Source organism: Schistocerca nitens, chromosome 6 (genome assembly GCF_023898315.1).
Source record: "Schistocerca nitens isolate TAMUIC-IGC-003100 chromosome 6, iqSchNite1.1, whole genome shotgun sequence".
NCBI lineage: Eukaryota > Metazoa > Arthropoda > Insecta > Orthoptera > Acrididae > Schistocerca > Schistocerca nitens.
Window position 1 is genome coordinate 490368024 of NC_064619.1, and position 21629 is coordinate 490389652.

General features: G+C 40.6%; 1 protein-coding gene across 3 annotated transcripts in view; it reads right to left on the minus strand.

Moving 5' to 3' along the window:
* Positions 1–21629, minus strand: part of LOC126263156 (uncharacterized) — a 163080-nt gene that overhangs the window by 48419 nt on the left and 93032 nt on the right. For all 3 annotated transcript variants that reach the window (XM_049960192.1, XM_049960191.1, XM_049960190.1), the window contains exons 4-6: positions 19532–20405; positions 19240–19458; positions 7020–7134 (exon numbers count right to left, since the gene is read on the minus strand). In XM_049960192.1, the coding sequence (XP_049816149.1) occupies positions 7020–7134; positions 19240–19458; positions 19532–20405 (1208 nt within the window). The remainder of the gene's footprint in view (positions 1–7019; positions 7135–19239; positions 19459–19531; positions 20406–21629) is intronic.

Sequence of the window (21629 nt, forward strand, 5' to 3'; positions counted from 1 at the left end):
TAACACATGAAACACTGCCCTGAGGGACACTATTCTCCTGCTTGAAATGATCTGACAGTGAGTCACCAACTTGGGTCCTAAAATAGCACTGAGACAGGAAGGTCCGAATGAAGGTGGGGAGATGGCCACAAAAGCCCCATTAATGCAGTTGAGCGAGAATACTGTGTTGCCATTTAGTATTGTGTGCCTTACTGATATCGAAGAGTATTCTAATGCAGTGATGTCTACGTAGGAAAGACTGCTGAATAGCCACCTCGAGCAGAGTCAGGTTGTCAACAGTGGATTGAAATCTTCAGAATCCACACAGGAGCAGCTAAGGAGTTGCCTGGTCTCTAACAGGCAGACCAGACGCCAGTTAACCATTCGCTCCAGGGTCTTTCCTAAACAGCTAGTTAAGGTGATACTCCCATAACTACTGGAAGACTTGCAGTCCTTTCCTGGTTTGAGAAGAGGTATCAAAACTGCCTCTCTCCACGAGTCTGCCATATAAGTTTAAAACATTCAAGGAGGATTTTTTTCGATGCTGCTGGCAAATGTCTAAGCATACAGTACCGGATGTGGTCATGACCAGGTGCCGTATCACAAGTGTCAGACAGCTCCCACATGGAGAAGGGAGAGTTGTAACTATCGGAATAATTAGAACCTAAGTCCAATTTACTTCTCTCTGCAGTCGCATGCTCTGCAGTCGCACGGTAGCGACGAAACATCAGAACAGTTCGGAAACAATACATTTTTTAACATGGAATCGCCAATAACAAAGATATCACTTTTGTCAATCTGTTTTGCTGGATTGCTTTCACATTTATCTTTTTTCTTACACATCACAGTTTTGCTTATAGATTTACTGCACAATTCGTTTTCCGCCACTGTTTTCACTGGGATTTGCACATGCGCAATTACACAGGTTTGTTTACTTCTCAGTAACGGAGTTTGCATGCGGGAGTTTACGGAATTACTATGTTTCGCTTCCTGCCACTGTTTTTGCTGGAATATGCACAAATAAGTTTTCACGGTTTTGTTTTTTGCTTGGTAACGGAGTTTGCACGCAAGAGTCCGCACACTTGTTTGCTTTGTTCTGCAATGGGTTACCACATATGCAGCTTGCCAATTTGCTTTTTAGTTTTACATTTTCTTCTTTCAGAGACTGAATCTCTTTTTTGAGAGTTCCGATATCACTTTGTAGCACTTTAATTATTTCTTCTTTTGACTTTATGGTACTTACAAGTTCTAATGTTTCCCACTGCAAACAGTCAGTGCATGTCCACGGAACTTCGTCACTAATGAATTTCAGGTTCAGTTTTGCGCACTCTCATGAAGCCAAAAATTCTAGGAGTGAAACTAATGTGTACACAAGTCATCCTCTTATGGTTATAGAGGAGATGTGATTCCAATGGCAACCATAATATTATTAATTGTGATAGCAAAGAGTGCAACACTCAGGACAAATCATGATAGACTGTTTTCATGTACAAAGTGTCCCAAAAATGTTGCAATTAACTTCTAGGGGAGATGATGCACATCCTAAGGATTGATAATTGCATAGCAACCCATGGCCACAAATGTAATCATATGCTGCTAGGTAGTGCTGTACATGAGAGCAATGGAGGAGAACTCCATTAGGTGGTGCTAAACACTAATGTACTGGAGAGGAACATGAGGATTTCCTCATTTGAGTGCTAGCCAGCATATGAGGAGCATGGAATGATGAGCTCGCAGGCATGAACATAATTTTGGAATAACTGAGTGCAATGTATGAGCTGCTGGACACTTTTATTGAGAACAGATCCCAGAAAGACACCAACCGCACCACAGTTTGTTTGCACTTCTGCATTGAAATTTGTGCGAGAATGAGTCATTAAAATGTGTCAGCATGTTTGGTCATTAGGGAAGAAAGTGTGTTGGATGGCATCGGGACTAATCCAAGTACAGCATACATGCTGTTGCCTACAGCATACATGCTGTTGCCTTGGACTTAAAGAACGTCCTGTAGTAGTATCCCGTTTTGAATAGAGTGTCCTTACACAGCTTTCACCTCCATGGGGTGCAGTTAGTGCAACCCAATGGCCATCCTACACATGTGCATTTCGCAGAGTCGTTTCTAAAACAAACTGGCTGAGACGTGCATTTCCTAGCTTATGTTTTGTTCGCTGTTGAGGCCACATTCACTACGGACGGTGGATTCAATCACCACAGTGAGGATTTGTGGGCACCAGAAAACCCCCACAGTGTGAGGTATCATGCAGCACAACATTGCTTCGCAGTTAACGTGTGGAGGTTTGGTCAGTGACTGCTAAGTCACTTAGTTCGTTTTACCATCCCACTTGGGTGCTGCAAATTATAAGACCTTTCTGCAACAGGTTCTTCCTGGCTTACTTGAAGATCTTCCAACAAGTGTGAGGTGCAACATGTAGTTCCAGCATGATGAGGTGCCTGCTCATTGTGAACTGGCTGTTTGTACACATCTACATCTAAACAGGTCATTTGTGCACTCATGGACTGGGATTGGTGGACCAGTTTCCTGATCTCCAAGTTAATCGGATTTATTGAGTCTTGATTTCTTTCGGAGAGCCATGAAATCTCTCATGTATCACAATCTGCTACAATCAAAGAAATTCCTGATGTGTTTGAGTGTGTCCAGCAGTGAATGCTCTGTTTGTGTCAGGCATGTGTGGCATCTGACAGAGCAAACTTCGAGCATCTGTTGTAACACCAGAGTTGTACTCATGTCATACACCATATGTACGTATTATGTTCAATAAATGTTTTGAATGAATCACTCTCATTTCCTTTCCAATCTTAATCCCTGCTGCTGCTCATTGGTTGCCACATAATTCTCAATTCTTATGATGTGCTTCACCTTCCCTGTTTCTGCAACATTTCTGGGACACCCTGAGGTGTATGAACATCAGTAAGCAACTCTACAAAACCAACTCATCAAGTGTGGACAGGATATGATGATGCCAAGTGGTACCATACAACTGTCACACATTGAAGAACACAGTGACCAGGTGTCAGCAGTACATAAAAGCATTATGAACTGCTAACTCCAGTCATATAAAATCGTCAATGGTGGACTGGAATTATCAAAATCCACTTTGAAACTGGGTAGGATGGCATCTGTCTCCAGGCAGCAACACTGTCCTAGACTGACCAGTATTTTAAACAGCTTATAGCAGACTGGGTTGTAGGTGTCCAAGGTATAAGGTCCATTTATTGGTCTCAGGATAGGACTGACAATACTCTCCTGTTTCACTGTGAACAATGTTCTCTTCTTTACCAAATATGATCAAAAATCTCTAGGATGTCAACAGTGTATTATTCCTGCCTGGAATCTCAAGGACATGTTTAGTGTCATTGCCAAGGTGTTTAAGCATTTTATTTTGGATTTTTAGGAGATCTGTGAGGTGTGTCTTGGCATGTTGCTAAAGTACTGTGGAGTTATTACTCACTAAATGTGATGCTCAATGGTTCCAGACATTGCTCATGGAAGGTTAAGTTGCTTTGCTCTGCTAAGCATTTAAGAACCAGGAGAGTAGAATAATAATTCCAGAAAATAGACAGTGGAGCAAAACATTGTTATGAACTATTGCAGACATCTTGCCTGCGTACTTGGTACAACAGGGTAAGCATTATGTGTGGAGTCTGTGTTTGTGTGATTAGAGCATTTGTTGATGCACTCTGATAGATGCCATGTTTTTTTCTTCCAAATGATATGTCAGGTTCCGGTGGGGAGGGTCTGAAGAACAAGGGATCATTACTTCTGCAGTATGTACAATTACAATGGAAATTCCATTAGACTAAGGGCTATAGATTGAAGGACCTTTAGTGGAATATGTATCATGATGTGTGTTAAAGTGTTGAAGCTCCAGTGTTATGTAGGTAGAGTAATAAATTAAAAATTATTTGCTTTATTAACTTGCCTCTATGGAATGTGTGTATGTTACCCCACAGTGTATTGAGAGCACTGACGTCCTCCAGCAATAGAGAAGGTGGACTCAAATGTTTCAATTAGACCACTGTCTCATGATTTATGTTAGCTCTCTGCTGCTCTGCTGGGGGAGGGGGGGCGACATAAATGTTACATACCATTGCTCTTTCAAACAAAACTGTAAGATTTATATGCAGAATGTATTACAATTAGTAGCAATCACTTGGTGCGTCAAGCTGAGACAGGTGCCCCGGGCGTCCAAGTATGGAATTTTTATGCAGGGAGTATCACAATTAGTTGCAAAAGCTGACACCAGTGATAGTGTATGAGGGAAAAGAGAGGAAGGGTGAAAGGGGGGGGGGAGGGGCAGCAAATGGTGTCACTTGTGTGGAAAAATGTTGTCTAACAGGTCAAGCCAAAACATTACCATTCAGACTCCTACTTCCAGATACACTCTTAGTATTAGTCCAGCTTTTATAGTAGAAACAGCAATTTCTGGTAGTTTCAATTTTCTAAAAACTTCATATCTTATAAATTCACACACGTAGTGGAGTAGACAGCCATTAACTGGCAAAGCTCAACCATGTGTCAATGGTAACCATTACAATTCCAGTAAAATAATGTTAGATTTGGGTTAAAGAAAGCGGTGGTGGTAAAGAGTGGTTGCAGTTACCTCGCTAAGAATCTATGTTCCATCTGTGAGTGTGATACTACATCACCATTCAAAGGGTCAATTTCAGCTAGGACAATGTCCAAGTTGGTCCGAGGCACTGGACTAGGTTTCAGTTTTTTTTTAACTTGTCCCTATGATTTTTCAGTTTCTGTAAGTTTGATTATGAAAGATGGTTACACTGATCTTCAACCTGTGGCTCTTTCATCAATTGGATAGCATGAGACTGCTGGTTTGTTTCACTGCTGGAGAGCACTTCAACAGCAGTTGTCCATTCTGGTGAGTCTAGAAGAAATCAATGAATCTAGGCTGATGAGTTTGAGGCTGATGACATTTCCTGTGTTGCACAACTGGTTTGACATGTAGCTAGAATTGGGAATTGGAAGAGTTGCACCCTTGTTGTCATTGCACGGTGTGTAAGTATTTTGGCAAACAAGGGGAAGGGGGGCAGTTTGTGGATACAGGGGGGAGTTTGCAAAGTCTGTTCAAGTGCTCTCCTTCCACAGCCCCCACAGATAGGTTCATCAGTTCAGTTAGATGACATATTTCCAAACGTTAGACGACATATTTCCAAACCTCAGATACCAACAAGGTTTGATGTTGCATCTGCATAGCATAACTGCATCAATCTTGAGTAAAAAGTTTTCTTCAGTGGCAAGGATAAAAACATCAGTGTCCATCTAGTTATCTTTTGGTTCACTCTGAACATACTGATCAAAATGGATTCTGTGTTATTCCAAACTGGTGTCACTTTGTAATGTGAGGTCCCAATGAAATATGAGAAGCCAAGTCATATTAGATGTTAGTTTTTTATATGGAGAGATGGCAACTGATACATCCCCGAGATTGTCACAGTTATAAAGTACCTATGACTGACTAGTATTCCATGTTTTCCTAATTTTTTTGAATTGCAACTTGTTCAAATTTATCCTCAATATTTTCTAAGAACAATGGCTTCAACATATCCAAAAATTCATCAGTTCTGGAGTGCACCAAGTACTAAATGCATTGTCTGACTCCATATTCTACTGTCTTAGCCTCATCTTACGACCTGGACAAAGAGAGGAATGCCAGAGGGTTTTAATTATCTGCATTGAAATTTTATTTTCTATCTGAAGAGATGGCTGTATCAGCATTTTCATCAGTCCGGCGGAGCTTGACCTATTTCACTATGGTTCATTCACCCTAACACCATTCACTCTCACCAGCTGCTCTCCTTAGCAGACACTGACTGGACTCCCAGGACCTCTGACTGGACAGCACCTACTCCTCAGAGTGCACAGGGAAGTTATAACTAAGGCATCAGTAGTTAGTAGTGAGGAGATTATGAGTGTGAGGGCACATGACAACCTTCATGACTAACAGGTGGCCATAATGGATTTTGAATGTATGCAATGAGATTGACCCACTCTTCTGTACGCGGACCGGAGAGGAGCAGCCTAGCGCTTATTGTAAAGTGCATAGTATGAAACATTATTTTTGCAATATTTGGCTGATTTAATATAAAATGAAACTGTCTCACTCTTTTGTGTATGGACCAGAGAGGAGGAGGCTAGTCTTATTGTAAAGCGAATTGTATCAAGCATTATTTTTACAATAGATGGTTGAAACAGAGGAATTCTGGAAATGAATGATTTACGTAGTTAAGGATGCAAAATGAGATCTTTTTCCAACTGATGCACGAAATCTTCAGAGTAAGATGATCTGAGCAAAGTGACGAAGGTCATTAGCCATGACTGACTATAGTCTGCTCCACGAACGGTGGCAGTTTGCGCATGTCAAGTCATGGACAGAAATGGCATATTTGATGATTTCAAGCGACAGTTGCAGTAAGTGCAAATGGGTGCTTTCCACTTGAAGAAGGCATATATCCTGCAAATTATGTCTCTCACTTGTTTATGAAGAATTCATCACTTACCACAACCATCAGCAATGACAATTCACAACAAATGAAATGTAAATTCACTAAACAACTAGCAACCATCACGTTTAATGCTCACATTAGCTATGGCATTCAGAGCAGAGTGCTCAGAACACTACTGAACGTTCATTGACTATCGGAGTATGCATGAAAAGTGCGCAGAACAAGCCTAAACTCAACTGCCATCGTTCGTGACTCCAACTATAGCAGGACCATCTCTGCAAGATAAATTTATAGATGATCGGAGTATCCAGAAGATATTAATAAGCAAACTGAGTTTACAAAAGTCATGTACTACTCCATGTGGACATAAGTAACTGGTAGGTTCAATATCTCCCTGTGAGCGCTAGGAATACGTCACATCTGCAATCTACTCTTGCCTACTACAAACATCAATTTTTAATGATATGCAGAATGATTTAGTATTCCACAATTTAATAGGACTGTAATGATGAGAACTAACCATTTATTCAGTATACTATATACAGTACACCACTTACCTCATGTTCAAAAAGTATGTCAATAAAATGATGAAGCCCATTTGCACAAAGGAACTCCTTAAACTCGCTTTTAACCGGCCTTTCTTTCTGAACAGATATGGGTGTATTTTTATAGCTGAAAAATGATTGCAAACATTAACAGTAAACAACATTCCTACAAAAGCTTTCATATGAATGATAATTTTAAAATCTGGTTCCAAAACTGTATGCCAGTAATTATACTGTTAGTATTCACATTTCCTATACAGAATGATTGTCACAGTTCTAAATTTTATAGGAATATCAATGCAAAAGCATGTAGGAAAAAATTAACGTGCTCATAAAATAAAGTTTTCAGTCTCATTTGTACGTGAGTCAGTGAGTCAAAAACTTCACTACCCAATAAGTTGTTAACTTCCCTTCTAAATTACTTACAGGGTGATTAGCACTCAGAAGACTGAATGCCGATGTAACCTTACACACATACAGGGTATAACTAAATTCCCTTTATAGATTTTGAGGTTCCTAATACCAAAAGAAGAAAAAATGTGTAGCAAACATGGGCTCTAAGATGTATACTGTAACCCCTGAGCAGGCACACCTATGTATAAAATGTCCCAATCACAAATAACATTGTCTTGTAGCATTCCATTGTTGTTTTACAACTGCATACCCATATTTACTCCTTCATTATTGTTTTAGCTGAGACAGTAATAATTTCTGTTGTCATACGTCCAAGTGAGCAGCAGTAATACAAAATAAACAGCAAACTAGGTGAGAAAAAATGTACAATCCATGCAAGGAAATGATCCAGATTCTGAGCCAGCAGCACAATCCCACAACAGGTCAGTTATCTACAAGATAATTAGTGATCAAATAAGCGACTGCAAGGCATCTGATACAACTGCACTGCTTAATGCTTCAAGCTGGTCATTTTTGTGGAGTAACAATTCTGTGTGTCAGCGGAGTGATACAATGAAAGGTTATTTTATTAGTGTATAATGGCAGAATTGTATGGCCGTAGCAGACAGCACCAGAGTTGCCACGCAGTGCACTTATCACATGGAATGCTGACGGGAAATGCAATCTGAGTTGCGGGCCTTGTCGTGTACACAGCCACTGGCTACAAAGAGCAGTCTGAGACCGGCCAGTTGCGAACATGTATCGCTCTCGATACAGTGATGACGGGTTACCAGATGCGCATAATGCATTGTCGCAACATCTTTATTAATTAATGGTAAAACTAAGTTTTCCATGTTCCACATACTGCACTACCTGGAACTACTGCCCACGCATCCCATCCTAACCGCAAATGGATGCAATAACATTTTACTCGGCCATCCAAAAGTCCCCGTTAGAAAAGTGGTCACAGATGTGGGATTATTTTCAGAAAACCTACTGTCCTGAAAAGTGCAGCGATGTGTAAACTTAACATCGGAGCATCTTCATGACAACACAGCAAGCTGCAGCAGCAGCCAAAGACATTGATCGACAACACGGGGACATCCAGTGCTGGAATTCAGGTTAGTCTACTCAGATTGGCTTAAAACAAAAGGCAGTGATGGATTTTAAATTTCCCTGTATTGAGTGACTGGTATAGACTGCATTCAAAATGGTAGACGCAAACGCGAGTAACACGGTCGATCTCCAAACCGTTATAGAAGAACTACGAAGAGAGATTCAACAATTAAAAGCAGATAAAAGCGAGTGTAGCCTCCCGGTTGATTTGTCACATGATGGCACTTCTGTTCCAATAAAGAATTTTTATTTTTCACTGTTGCCATCTGTGCAAGTGTTCAGTGGAAAACCTGAGGAAGATGTGAAAGTATTTTTTTGGAATCTCGAAGGCGCAGCTCTGTTGGGTTCATGACTGATTCAGATAAGCTAGCAGTTGCTAAATTGAGAATCCAAGGAGCTGCACAAGATTTCATGAGCACAGAGCTGATTTGCGTGAAAACAGAAGTTTACAATGATTTTAAAATGGTAGTGGTTACAGGTTCAAACGCAAAAATGCTATCAGATTCTACCATGAGCAACTTCATAGTTTGCGCATGAGGTGCGACGAATCTATTGAGCAATTCGCTGATAGAATCTGAAACATAAATGCTCAGACTTACGAGCTTGTAGAGGACGAAAATGAGAACCGGATCCAGCTTTTCGAAGCCAATCAGAGAGAACTTGACACATTCATCCATGGGTTGTATCGGGAAGAAGTAAACAAAGCTGTCGCACTCTCACACTGTAAAACATTTCAAGAAGCAACAGAGGCAGCTGTTGGTTTTGTCGAAGCATTGAGACGCCCAAATGACATGTGAAAAGAAGAACGTAGTGTGTTCAACTCAAATGTAGAATGTTACCGATGCAATAGGCCTGGTCACAAGCGCAATGAATGTAAGGAGAACAGGATCTGCCACAACTGTGGGATACAGGGTCACTTAGTGAGGAACTGTCGCAACAAAAAGAAACCAAATGTGAGCAGCAGACAACTCGGCAGATCTTTAAACGAGTGCAGGGACGTACGTGCCACCACAGCGTCCGCCCCTTGCCCGAGGCAGTGATTCCTGTTAGTGTAGCTGAAAATCAATTCGATAATGACTTCCTGATAGGTGCTCTTTATCGTGGAAAAAATATTAAATTATTGATTGCCACAGGAGCACAGACCTCATTGATGTGGTGTTCTATAGACCGCTAATGTTTAATGTGTGGGGGCTGAACGGTGGGAAACTACATAACTATGGAGAAGTTGATGTAGAATTGTGCCTAGTCCAGGGCAAATACACAGCAACGGTGCAAGAGGTTTCTAATAATGAAACGTGCTACGATGGCGTACTTGGATCTGATGTCTTGTCCGCTAATGGGGCAGAGATATTTGTTGCAGAAGGAAGGATCAGACTAGGGCATAACAATTACAATCTGGAAAATCATTCTTCTTGTCACACTCAAAGGAGCCGAAATTCTGACGTCGAGGGACCAATCACCCCGACAGACGCGTCAGTTGGAACCCTCCAAGTCGAAGTACAAATTACTCAGCCACAGCAAATTCCTCAGGGAACAGGAAAGACAATCCATGTTGAAGTAAAGTAGCCACTGATTAGAAAAGGAGCTCTGTTGTTGACCGAACGGTCGGAACTTTGTGAATTATTGGACACAATGCATTGTTATGTTGCCTGAAGTATAGGTGTAGTTACAATGGTGAGGCCAAACATGGCAAGAATCCCAATAACAATAACGAATATGAGCAATATAGATGTCGTTTTGCCACGAAGAACGAAGGATGCTGAAGTGTCAAGCATAAGTAATGATGATGTAATACCGATTCCAAACGAAGCAGCAGATGTCACAAAAACAGATTCTTGTAATACTGAAACATTGAAACAAGGAGCTGAAAATGAAATCAAATTAAAGAACAAAATTTGGAAGAAGACTGAACATTTGTCAGCTGATAATCAGAAGATTTTAGCACCTGTTTTGTTAGAGTATTCAGATCTTTTCAGAGAACGTTCAAATTTACCTGCTACTCACTTAGTTCAGCATCGCATACACACTGGAAATGCAGCACCTATCACACAGAAGCCTTACCGAATTCCATTCAGTCAAAGAGAATTGGTTGAAGATATGGTCAAGGAACAACTAGAGGCCAGAATTATTAAACCAAGAGATCCTGCTGATCCACCATGGTCATCACCAATGGTTCTAGTAAAGAAGAAATCTGCTCCGATTTTGCGTTGATTACCGAGCTTTAAATGCCATCACCACACCAGATATTTACCTGTTACCAAACTTGGTAGAAACCCTGGACTATTTGGGCAGATGTCGCATATTCTCAGTCTGTGATCTAACTAGCAGATATCACCAATTAACAGTGCATCCAGATGATCAAGCAAAAACTTCATTTGTAACTGCAACAGGAGCGTACAAATACCTCCGTATGCCCTTTGGACTACGTAACGCCCCAGCTACCTTCCAACGCCTAATGCATTCTGTTTTACGTGGGCTCACCCCATCACAAGCTCTTGTATACCTTGACGTTGTGATAATTTTTGGTGAAAACATGAGGCAACACACTGAGAGACTTCAAGTAGTATTTGAGCGTATCAGAAGTGCGAACTTGTCTTTATCAGTAGATAAATGTCACTTCGCACAAAGTGAAGTGAAGTACCTTGGACATGCTATAACCAGTGAAGGTGTCCACCCTGATCCAAAATTAATTGAAGCTGTCAAAACTTTTCCTGAACCACAAACAGTCAAAGAACTACAATCATTTTTGGGTTTATCGAATTTCTATTGTTGCTTCATAACCCATTATGCAGATATCGCAAGGCCAATGACGCAGTTAATTAAAAAAGGAACCACATTCAATTGGTCAACAGAATGCAAAAATGCAATGGAGAAACTGAAAACTGCTCTAACCACAGCTCCATTTTTGGCCTATCCGGATTTCAGTAAGCCCTTCATCCTCTCCACAGATGCTTCAAATTTTGCAGTTGGTGCTATTTTGTACCAAAAATTTGATGGTCAAGAACGTCCAGTATCATTTGCTTCCCAGCAATTAAATATGGTGGAATGTAACTACACTACCACTGAAAAGGAACTTTATGCTCTGGTCTTTGGTATCAAACAAAACAGATGTTTCTTAACACGAAGAGAATTTACTGTAATCACAGACCACACCGTACTTAAATGGCTGTTGAGCTTATAGGATCCCAGTTCGAGACTAACAAGATGGGCATTAGAACTGAGCGCTTACCAATTCACAGTTATCCATCGTCCTGGGAAACAACATGTGAATGCTGATGCGATGAGTCATAAGGTTCGTGTTTGTGTCACCATAAGCCGTGAGGAGGAATTAAAAGCAGCGCAAGAAGAAGATCCACAATGTGAAATATGGAAAAATGATCAACAGTTCATTGAAATAGATGGATTGCTGTACAAAGTTACTAATAAAGGGAATCACCTAGTTATTCCAGGAAGCATGAGAGAGCAAATCCTAACTGAACAACATGATTCCTTACTATCAGAACACTGCGGTAAAAAGGCAACGAATATCAAAGTAGCTGAAAAGTATTTGAGTTTGTTTCACAATGTGATTCCTGCAACAGACGGAATAATTCGAGAAGAACTAAGGCACCATTACAAGAACTGCCGGAGACTAGTGAACCTTTTGAAAGAATTGGGTTAGACATCGTCGGTCCCCTGCCGAAGACTAAGGATGGAAACAAGTACATATTGATGATATTAGATCGTTTCTCCAGATATCTTATGATGGTACCAATACCTGATCAAAGTGCTGAAACCATACCTAAAGTTTCTGTGAAGGAATGGATTCCAAAGTTTAGATCTCCATTAAGCATTATCAGTGACCAAGGGACGAATTTTATGAGTGATTTACTTAAACAAACATGTAAGCTGATGCAAATACGCAGTTGAGAGCCACACCAGCACACCTTGAAGGCAATGGTCGCGTCGAGAGAGTACACAGAACCATCATTAAAATGCTTAGCCACTATGTAAGCAGCAAACACGATAATTGGGATGTCTATCTTCCATATGTTTTAAATGCCTACAATGCTAAAATGCACTCATCAACGGGCCTCAGTCCCTGTGAAATTGTATATGGATGGAAGATGCATTCACCCTTGGACTTTGCACGATCGACAGCCGGAATCAGCAATGAACACGTAAGGGAGTTAGCTCGCAAACTGAAGAACGCATGGAGGGGAGTGAAACAGCGGACTCATCAGTCCTTCCTTCCGCAAGCCAAGCAACATGATTACCAAGCAGTCGCGCCGCAGTATCGAGTGGGAGACTTTGTCTACCTGAGCAACATAGTGCTAATGAAGTCGCAGGTCAAAAAGTTTAAGAAGTTTTGGAAGGGACCATACCCGATATTGGAGGTGGTGTCACCTGTCACTCTAAAGCTCCAACTGCCTTTTTGTTCAGTTGTCATCTATGTCAACTGTGTAAAGCCCTACCTGGGTAGATTTCCTGTAGCAACGCAGGACGACGACGAGGACCGACGAAGGGGCAGACCAGCTGCTCCAAAATCCAGGAGCCGAGCACCGCGAGTTCACAGTCCAGACTTCGAGCCCGAGGCATCACCGCCGCCAACCCAGCAATCCAGCCCAAGGCACACTTACAACCTCCGTAAGCGTGTGTAGTGTGAGTGAATACAAGGTGTGTTGCGTTTAGCCGAGTGCGTATGTGAATGTGCTGTGCAACATTAAATCGCAGCTATTGTGCAAGGTGCTCAAGTGTAAATAACATCTGTTCCACAGGTCGCCGAAGACGCATATTTCTTCATATTCATTGTTTAATTCTAGTGTGTAGTACTTATTAACCACATTTACTGTAATTCCATTCTTTGTTATGTTAGTGTGTTCCATTAATGCTGTAGACATAGTATCACAGAATGCAGGTGTGTTGTTTGAACCACAATCAGACATTGTAGTCTCAACGCACAGTGCTACAATTGTGCTTAAATATAATTTGTCTGAGATTCACCAACAATTTGATTCTGTTAAAAAACAAATTGATTTGATCCGTTCAATTAAGAATAATGATACAGTCTTGGAAACTGGAACCTCTTGGTATAGCAACTGGAGTACTGCAAAAATGCTAGCAGAATCCACTTTCGCTAGCTATGAGCAAGAGATTAACTGTTTCTTAAAACTCTTGCCACATAAAAGCTTGATTAGGCACAAACATGCCTGGTTTGATTTTGGAGGTAGAGTTCTTTGTACTGTATTTGGTGCCTTAACTAGCCAAGATCTATTGGACATAAAGGATAAAATACTAGCTATAGAGCAGCAGTCTAACGCAAATTCAATTAACCTTTCTAATGAAATAATTGTGTTAAGAAATATGCAAAAGACTGTTACTAACCACACATTGTTTATTGAGCAAATTGTGGAAGAGTTCATTATGCATTTTAACACAATTCATGGTGAAATGAATGCAACCATCCATGAATTACATGCAATTCTTCAAGCTGTGAGTGCACATTTAGATTTAAACACTCTACTGTTAAGAATTGATGCTCTCAATTTAAGAATAGCCTTAGAAAGTAGTTCAAATGATTTCTTGAATAGTGTTTTATTGCATCCAGACCAATTTTTACAACTGTTGCTGTTGATTGAACATAAGCTAGATGCATAATCTACCATGATTTACCCTGTCAATTCCTACAATTTATATGCTTATTACAGATTAACTACCACATATTCTTTATGATTGAAGATCAATTAACTGTAATTGTTTCTATACCGACTGCCAGATCCAAGCATAATTTTGAAATGTATAAAATTCATACTTACCCTGTGAAATGGAGCCAATAGGTATTCACACAATTTTATCAGCTAAAGGATTATTTATTAATCAGTAAAGATAGAAGATATTTTGTATCCCTGAATGAACATGATGTTCGTAAGTGTCGGTGATTGCCATAGGATTTTAATGCATCTTCATCAATCATTCCTTAAAAGATATTCTGAAGGTATAATATATTTGTTTAACTCAACTCTCGAAATCACATTTACCTGTAAAACGTTTGACACACCTGAACTACCTTTCACATTTAAATTAACTAGTAGTGGATTAATTCTGAATGTTACGCACTGCGATTTATCATGTGATCTGTCTGAAATGCCTTCTGTATTACTATCCACCTTTTATGCAGATGCAATATTCCCTTTAACAAGGATGTTACCTGTTTATTACAATGAATCATACTTACTGACCTATGCAAATCATTCTCTGTCCGGCTTACCCGAGGATGACATTTTAATTGTGGCTATCCATGGAATTATAATAAATACTAATAATGAGTTAAATTTCTTAGAAGTAGCAACTAAAATTAAGTCTACTGAATCTTGCAATAATGCTAATCCATATTTGATTGTCAGTGTCGTGTTCTTTGTGCTTTTATAGATGTCTCTTGTATGTACAGCGTATGTAATGTACAAAATTGTTGTCCTGAAAACCCGCTCGTTAGTGCCCATCATCACTGTGTCTGCAAACAGAATAAATGTTGAAGTGCCCCCCCAATGCCGCCATTGGCGAGACAAACGCATGACGCCCAGGAGGTCATCTCGAGCAACCTTCGGTAGCTTGTTTTCATGAGGAAGGGTGATTGTAATGGCAGAATTGTGGGGCCGTAGCGGACAGCACCAGTTGCGCGCCGTGGCGTGTACACAGCCACTGGCTACAAAGAGCAGTCTGAGACCGGCCAGTTGTGAACATGTATCGCTCTCGACACAGTGATGATGGGTTACCAGACGCACGTAATGCATTGTCGCACCGTCTTTATTAATAAATGGTAAAACTAAGTTTTCCATGTTCCACATTCTGCACTACCCAGAACTACCACCCACGCATCCCATCCTAACAGCAAATGGACGCAATAACATTTTACTCGGCCGTACAAAAGACCCCGTTAGAATTGTGTATTTAAATAGTGATTTAGCTCTGTAATGTAAATTTACTTTATTGTTGTTTAATTAAATTGTGATTAAACTATGATTTTACTCATATTGATTACCTTGCCAACAAAAAAGACAGTGATTCTTTACATGCGTACATGTGTGCCACACACCTGCACGTGTTATGAAGAATGGTGTGCCCACTCGAGGGTTATGAACTACAAGGATTAGTTCATTTTCGATACTATGAAACATACATCTTCCGCTTCAAGCTCTTTGCTTTCCACATTTTGGGAGGAGGCAGTATGGATAACAACAAGCAAAAATGTCCAGTAAGCATGGGCTCTAAAACTTTTTTATATTTGCTACTGCGAAATATCTCTTCCATTGAACAAGTGCTCATAGCTCTTAAGGTACATGTATTTTGGAACCCAAGTTTATTGAACTTTTTTTTCTTATTTTGTTATAAGAAACCAGTTATCAAAGTCTGTAAAAGGTAATTTAGTTACACCCTGTACATACAATCATTGGATAGCCCCTTTGTAAATGGTTAGAATTGCAATTCTCTGCAACATGTAGAACGAGCACCAAGGTGCATTAGTCTTGTTGCCAGGCCTGATAGGGTATAATATAAGGAGCATGAATAGTGTCAGATGTTGAGCAAGAACTGTAATGGATACAGAGATGCTATGTACTTATGTGAGTAAGTCTTATCAGCACCTGAAGGTTTGAAAGGGGCCTCAGCGCAAGTCTCCATTTTGCCGGCTGTTCAGATTGTGAAATATCTATATTTTTGGTGGATTTGGATGTGATTGGGGAGCACAGGAGCAGGCATGCCCATCATCAAGATTCCCGTCAACCATCTCTGATCATCACTACAAGGGAGGATTTCTGTATTTCACACCAAGCAAATTTGCACTGCCTGCTGTCCGAGAACTAGAAATAGATTCTCTGCAACATTTGTGGCACCCTGCACCATAGGTCAGAGCTTATCAGCAGCCAGACTAGAGAATTACTGTCCCATACATAGCCTACCATTACCACAACACAAACAGTGTGGAATGGTGTCATGACTGGGAGCATGGACCACTACTGAATGGTGTCACTCTGCACTCAGCAATGAATCACAGTTCTGCATTATCCCACACGACCGTTGTCAGTGAGTATGGTAGCAACCTGGAGAGAAGTTCCATTCTTCCAATGTTTTGGAGAGGTACATTGCTCCTGGAGTTATATCCTGGGGAGTCATCTAATATGACTTCAGGTTAGAGCTAGTAATGACTGAGGGAATGGCACAACATTACACCACAGATATCCTGCATTCTCATGTTACCTCTCATGCAAAAAAGAAAGAAAGAAAAAAGTGTGAATTCTTCAACAGGACAATGCTTGTCCATACACAGCATGTCTCTCTCTTAATTATGTTTTTTTTTTTTTTGGATGGGGGGGGGGGGAGGTGTTTTGGTCACAAAACATCTAAGGTCATAAGCGCCCAGTATAGAACCATTGAATGCTGGGACTGCGAGGGTAAAAAACCGTTTCAAGGTCCAATACAGAAAGGAAGAAAAAACAAATCTAAAACATCAAAACATTAGGGAAGAGTATCTAAAAGACATCGGCAAGACACCGGAGTCACCAGGTAGAAATCAGATCTCTTTTGTCATATTACTGCTTTTCAAAAAACTTAAAACACGAGCCACAGCTCACACGTCATCCACTAAAATGTCCGGCAAAGCGGTCGGCAGCCCGACCCTGAGACGTAAGTGACTAAAATAGGGGCAGAGGATCAGGAAATGTCTGACTGTTAATGGCTGGCTACAGAAAGGGCAGCTGGGTGCAGGATCGCCACTCAACAAGTGGCGGTCACTAAAGCAGCAGTGCCCTATTTGCAACAGAGCTAACATTATTTCCTCACGGTGAGACGGCCGGGAGGAACTCGACCTGGCGGTTAGGAGAGGTTTAACTCCTCTGAGTTTGTTTCCATGAAGGGAGCACCAATGGTCATACTGAAGTGATGTGATACGCCGATAGAGAAAAGTACAAATATCTTGTGGGGGAACAGAGTAAGAGGCGGGCCAACCGAGATGGACTGCGGCCTTGGCTGCAGCATCAGCAGCGCCATTCCCAGGCATACCAACATGGCCAGGAAGCCACATGATCACTTTGGTTCCCCCATCCGGGAACAATTGGAGGCAGTCTTGGATCCATAGAACGATGGGGTGGACTGGATCTGGATCACCCAGACTCTGAAGGGCACTGAGGGAGTCAGAGCAGATCACACAGCGAGTAAGCTGGTGCCTCCGGAAGTAGTGAACAGCCTGATAGATGGCAAAAAGCTCTGAGGTAAAAACTGTGTGCACTGGTTGAGAAGCCAGTATTGAAACTTATCATCCCCGCCGGCAAAAGTAGAGCCAACACCATGGGCTGACTTGGAACCATCAGTGTACAAAAATATGCTAACGGCAAGTTGTGAGTGAAGTTTGAGAAATTTGCAGCAATAGGTCAGCTCGGGAGTCGAATCTTTCGAGAACGAGCTGAAGTCAAAATGAATACAAACCTGTGCCTGAAGCCAAGGTGGTGAAGGGCTCTCACCCATTCGGAAAGTGACAGGAAGTGTGAACTACAGCTGCTGAAGCAGGTGACGAAAGCGGACACTGGAAGGCTGCAGAGAAGAAACGTACATCTCGTATTCGTAGTCAAGAATGTCATAAAAAAAAGGGTCAAAGATTGGGTGGCCCGGCATGGAAGAAAGCTGACACGCATGCCTCCTGTGTAGGATGTCACGCTGGTATGACAGTGGTAGTTCACTGGCTTCTGCTTAGAGACTCTCAACTGGGCTACTACGGAAGGCACCAGTGGCGAGATGAATCCCCAAATGGTGTATTGTATTTAGACAGCATAAGATAGACGGCTGTGCAGAGGAGTAGACAATGCATCCATAATCCAACTTGGAGCAGACAAGAGATTGATAGAGGCCAATCCGGTCAGCTCCCCAAGAGGTACTACTCAATACACGAAGAACATTGAGGGACAGGGTGCAGCATGCAGCTAGGTAAGACACGTGGGGAGACCAACTGAGTTTCCTATCGAACATAAGCCCTAAGAACTTCGTTGCATCCACAAACGGGAGAGCATTTTGGCCCAGTCACAAGGACGGTGGAAGAAACGCCTTGTACCGCCAGAAGTTGACACAAATGGATTTGGCAGTAGAAAAGCAGAAACCATTTGTGACACTCCACGAATAGAGACAGTCCGGACAATGCTGAAGACAGTGTTGCAGGAGACATGTCTGCTGGGAGCTGCAATAAATAACAAAGTCATCAACGAAAAGAGAGCTGGAAATGCCAGCTGGAAGGCATTTCATAATTGGATTGTGGCTATGGCAAAGAGGATGACACTCAATACGGAGCTCTGAGGCACCCCATTCTCCTGTGAAAAGGTGTGGGATAAGGAGGAAACCACACGGACCCAGAAAACTCGGTCTGTTAAAAATTCCCCGATGAAAGTGGGAAGATGACCGCGAAGGCCCCATGTGTGCATAGTACATAGAATGCCTGTCCGCCAACAGTTATCATAGGCCACATTCTGAACTACCCGGAACTACCGCCCACAAATCCCATCCTAACAGCAAATGGACGCAATAACATTTTACTCGGCCATCCAAAAGACCCAGTTAGATCTGTGATAATGAGGAAATGTCTTTCTGCATTCATTTATAACAACACTTTTTATCTAAATAAAACTAAGCTAATATTATTTACAAATTGCCACTGTATTAAGTATGTACTGTGTCTCAAATATATATTAAGGTTGTTAATTGGTACCTTTTTTCAGATTCCACATTGGAAGAAAGTGGAGATACTATCATTTTACAAGTAGACTCATCCTTTTCTCCCTCTGGATTTGCCTCAGTAGACTTTAATTTCAGATTATCATCTATCCAAATGCGAGGAGATGATATTGTGTTTTTTTTAGAAACAGCAGAATCACAGTAAGGATGGTAAAAATGATACCCATTTTTATCATGTGCAAGACTGCGCACCCTGCAAGTAATGCTGAGTATGAAAACCTTGTCTCTGAGGGTTGCAAAGTGAAAGAAAATTACTTTCAACTAACCTTCTCCTTATAACATGCCAAAAGGCTTTCTTTTTACGTTTCTGTCTCTCAGTTCCACCATTCAGTTCATGAATTACAGAAGGGTCACTATGTGAGAATACATTTCTTGATGTTGGTGAAAGAGAATTTGGTGAAGGAGAATATGGGGAACTGGGCTGACTGCACGTGTCATATTGAAACATTTTGTTATAAGAAAGTTCAAAATTTTCTTGAAACTTTTCTTCCTGAATGCTTTTCTCAATGTTTCTTGAAAATTCTTGCTTTTTTGGAACCTCAAACTTTTTTGGGAAATGATAATTGTGTGGACTGAGGTAATAACGCACATCATTTGACGAACGCTCCATTTCCACTGCTTTACCAGGCTGAGAAACAATTTGTTTCGTTTTGTCATCTGTTTTCTCGCAGGCTTGATTTTCAGAAAGAAAGATGGAGTCACCAGGACTATAAGTTTCACAGCCACACATTTGCAGCGAAGTCATAGGTGACAAATAACCGGTGTCTGGTACTTCTGGCATATATGTAGTCTGAGGAGACAACAATTCCTCTGTTGCAAAATTGAACCTGTTAGCTGTAGGAGAAGCAGCTATCTTTGAAAGGATATCTGTGGCACCTGAAACTGTATCTAATTCTTTGACTCTATAATCCATTTTTGGCATTTCTAAAGGCATCAAGAAGTTGGGACGAAACTTTTTGCTATCATGTGCTACTTTCGTTTTCAAGAGTTCTACAAGATCATTATACTGCTTTGATTCAGCTATATCAATAGCTGACTGGCATAACACATTTGTACTGTCAACGAGTGCACCATATGCCAGAATCAGTCTCACAACAGAATAGCGTCCACATGATGTTGCTAGCATCAGTGCTGTGGCTCCTGCAATAAATAGAGAGCTGTGAATCACTTGGATTTTATAAGCATTATTTAAATGAATTTTAACTTTTACATTAATTGTCTCTAATAACTGTCAGTATATTTTCACTTGTTCCAAGATTAAAATTTACAAATATCATCGTAAACCAGGAAATAATATTGCATGGTGCGGCTTATTTATGGTATAGGAACAGCTGAAATCAGAAAGTATCATTGAAACTAAGAATAAACTTATGTGACAGCAACATAGTAACAAAACTCCAAACGAAGTAGTAACTAATGTATAATTACTATTACACTATACTGCCTCTAGTAACAGTTTACACATCTAAAAACAAACAACAAAACAATTTCTTCTAAATGTTAATCCACTGAGGAAACCGTACAAAAAAAGTGTGATTAGAAATGCTTTGTGTAATGTCTGAATAGGTACTTAGACATTAGTTACATAATATTTTTCTCATAACTTTAGAACTAAATTGACATTTCAACAAAAATAAATTATTATTGGAAGAATATCCTGGCAAATTCATATAATAAATTCTCAGATCCACAGTGAGGTAAATTCATCAGCTATTAATAACTATTTGTAAAAAAGTCTAATAAATATATAAAATAAATCAATCTACCTTCAGAGATCACTTTCAAAGATTATCTACAGTATTTTGTAGGCAAAATAATTGCCAGGACGGTTTGAGATACTCTGATCTGTGAGGTGTTGCTCTATGTGAGCTTTTTCCATCCACTATAATGTCAACTAATATGAGTCAATTTATTACAATGGCTAAGGCTTCGAAATCAGAGGCCCATGAAAAGTTCTCTGGAATTCTGTTTCTTGAGTCACTAGTATCTGTAATGACTGTTTCATCCCAGTTTATAACTCTGAATCTATAACTGTTGTAATTTAAAGGCCCCCAAAGTTTTTTTTTTTTTCTGTTTGTGAAGGTTAACCTCTCAGGAACTGCTGTAACAGTTTTGATACAGTTTTCACTAATAGCTAAACTGATTCACAAAGAAGGTTTGTGTATATAAATTATTGCCACTACATCAGACAAATCCTCTGGCCATAGCTATGTGAAGCTGGGGAGTGCAATACTAAAATGAGTATATGTGTAATTCGCTGCAAGTCATAGGTTCAGCAGGTAAAATTGGACTGGTGATAGAAGGCAGTACATTGCCAAAATGTCTTGCTATTACTTTGAGTTCATCTGCCAGAATTCTTACGTG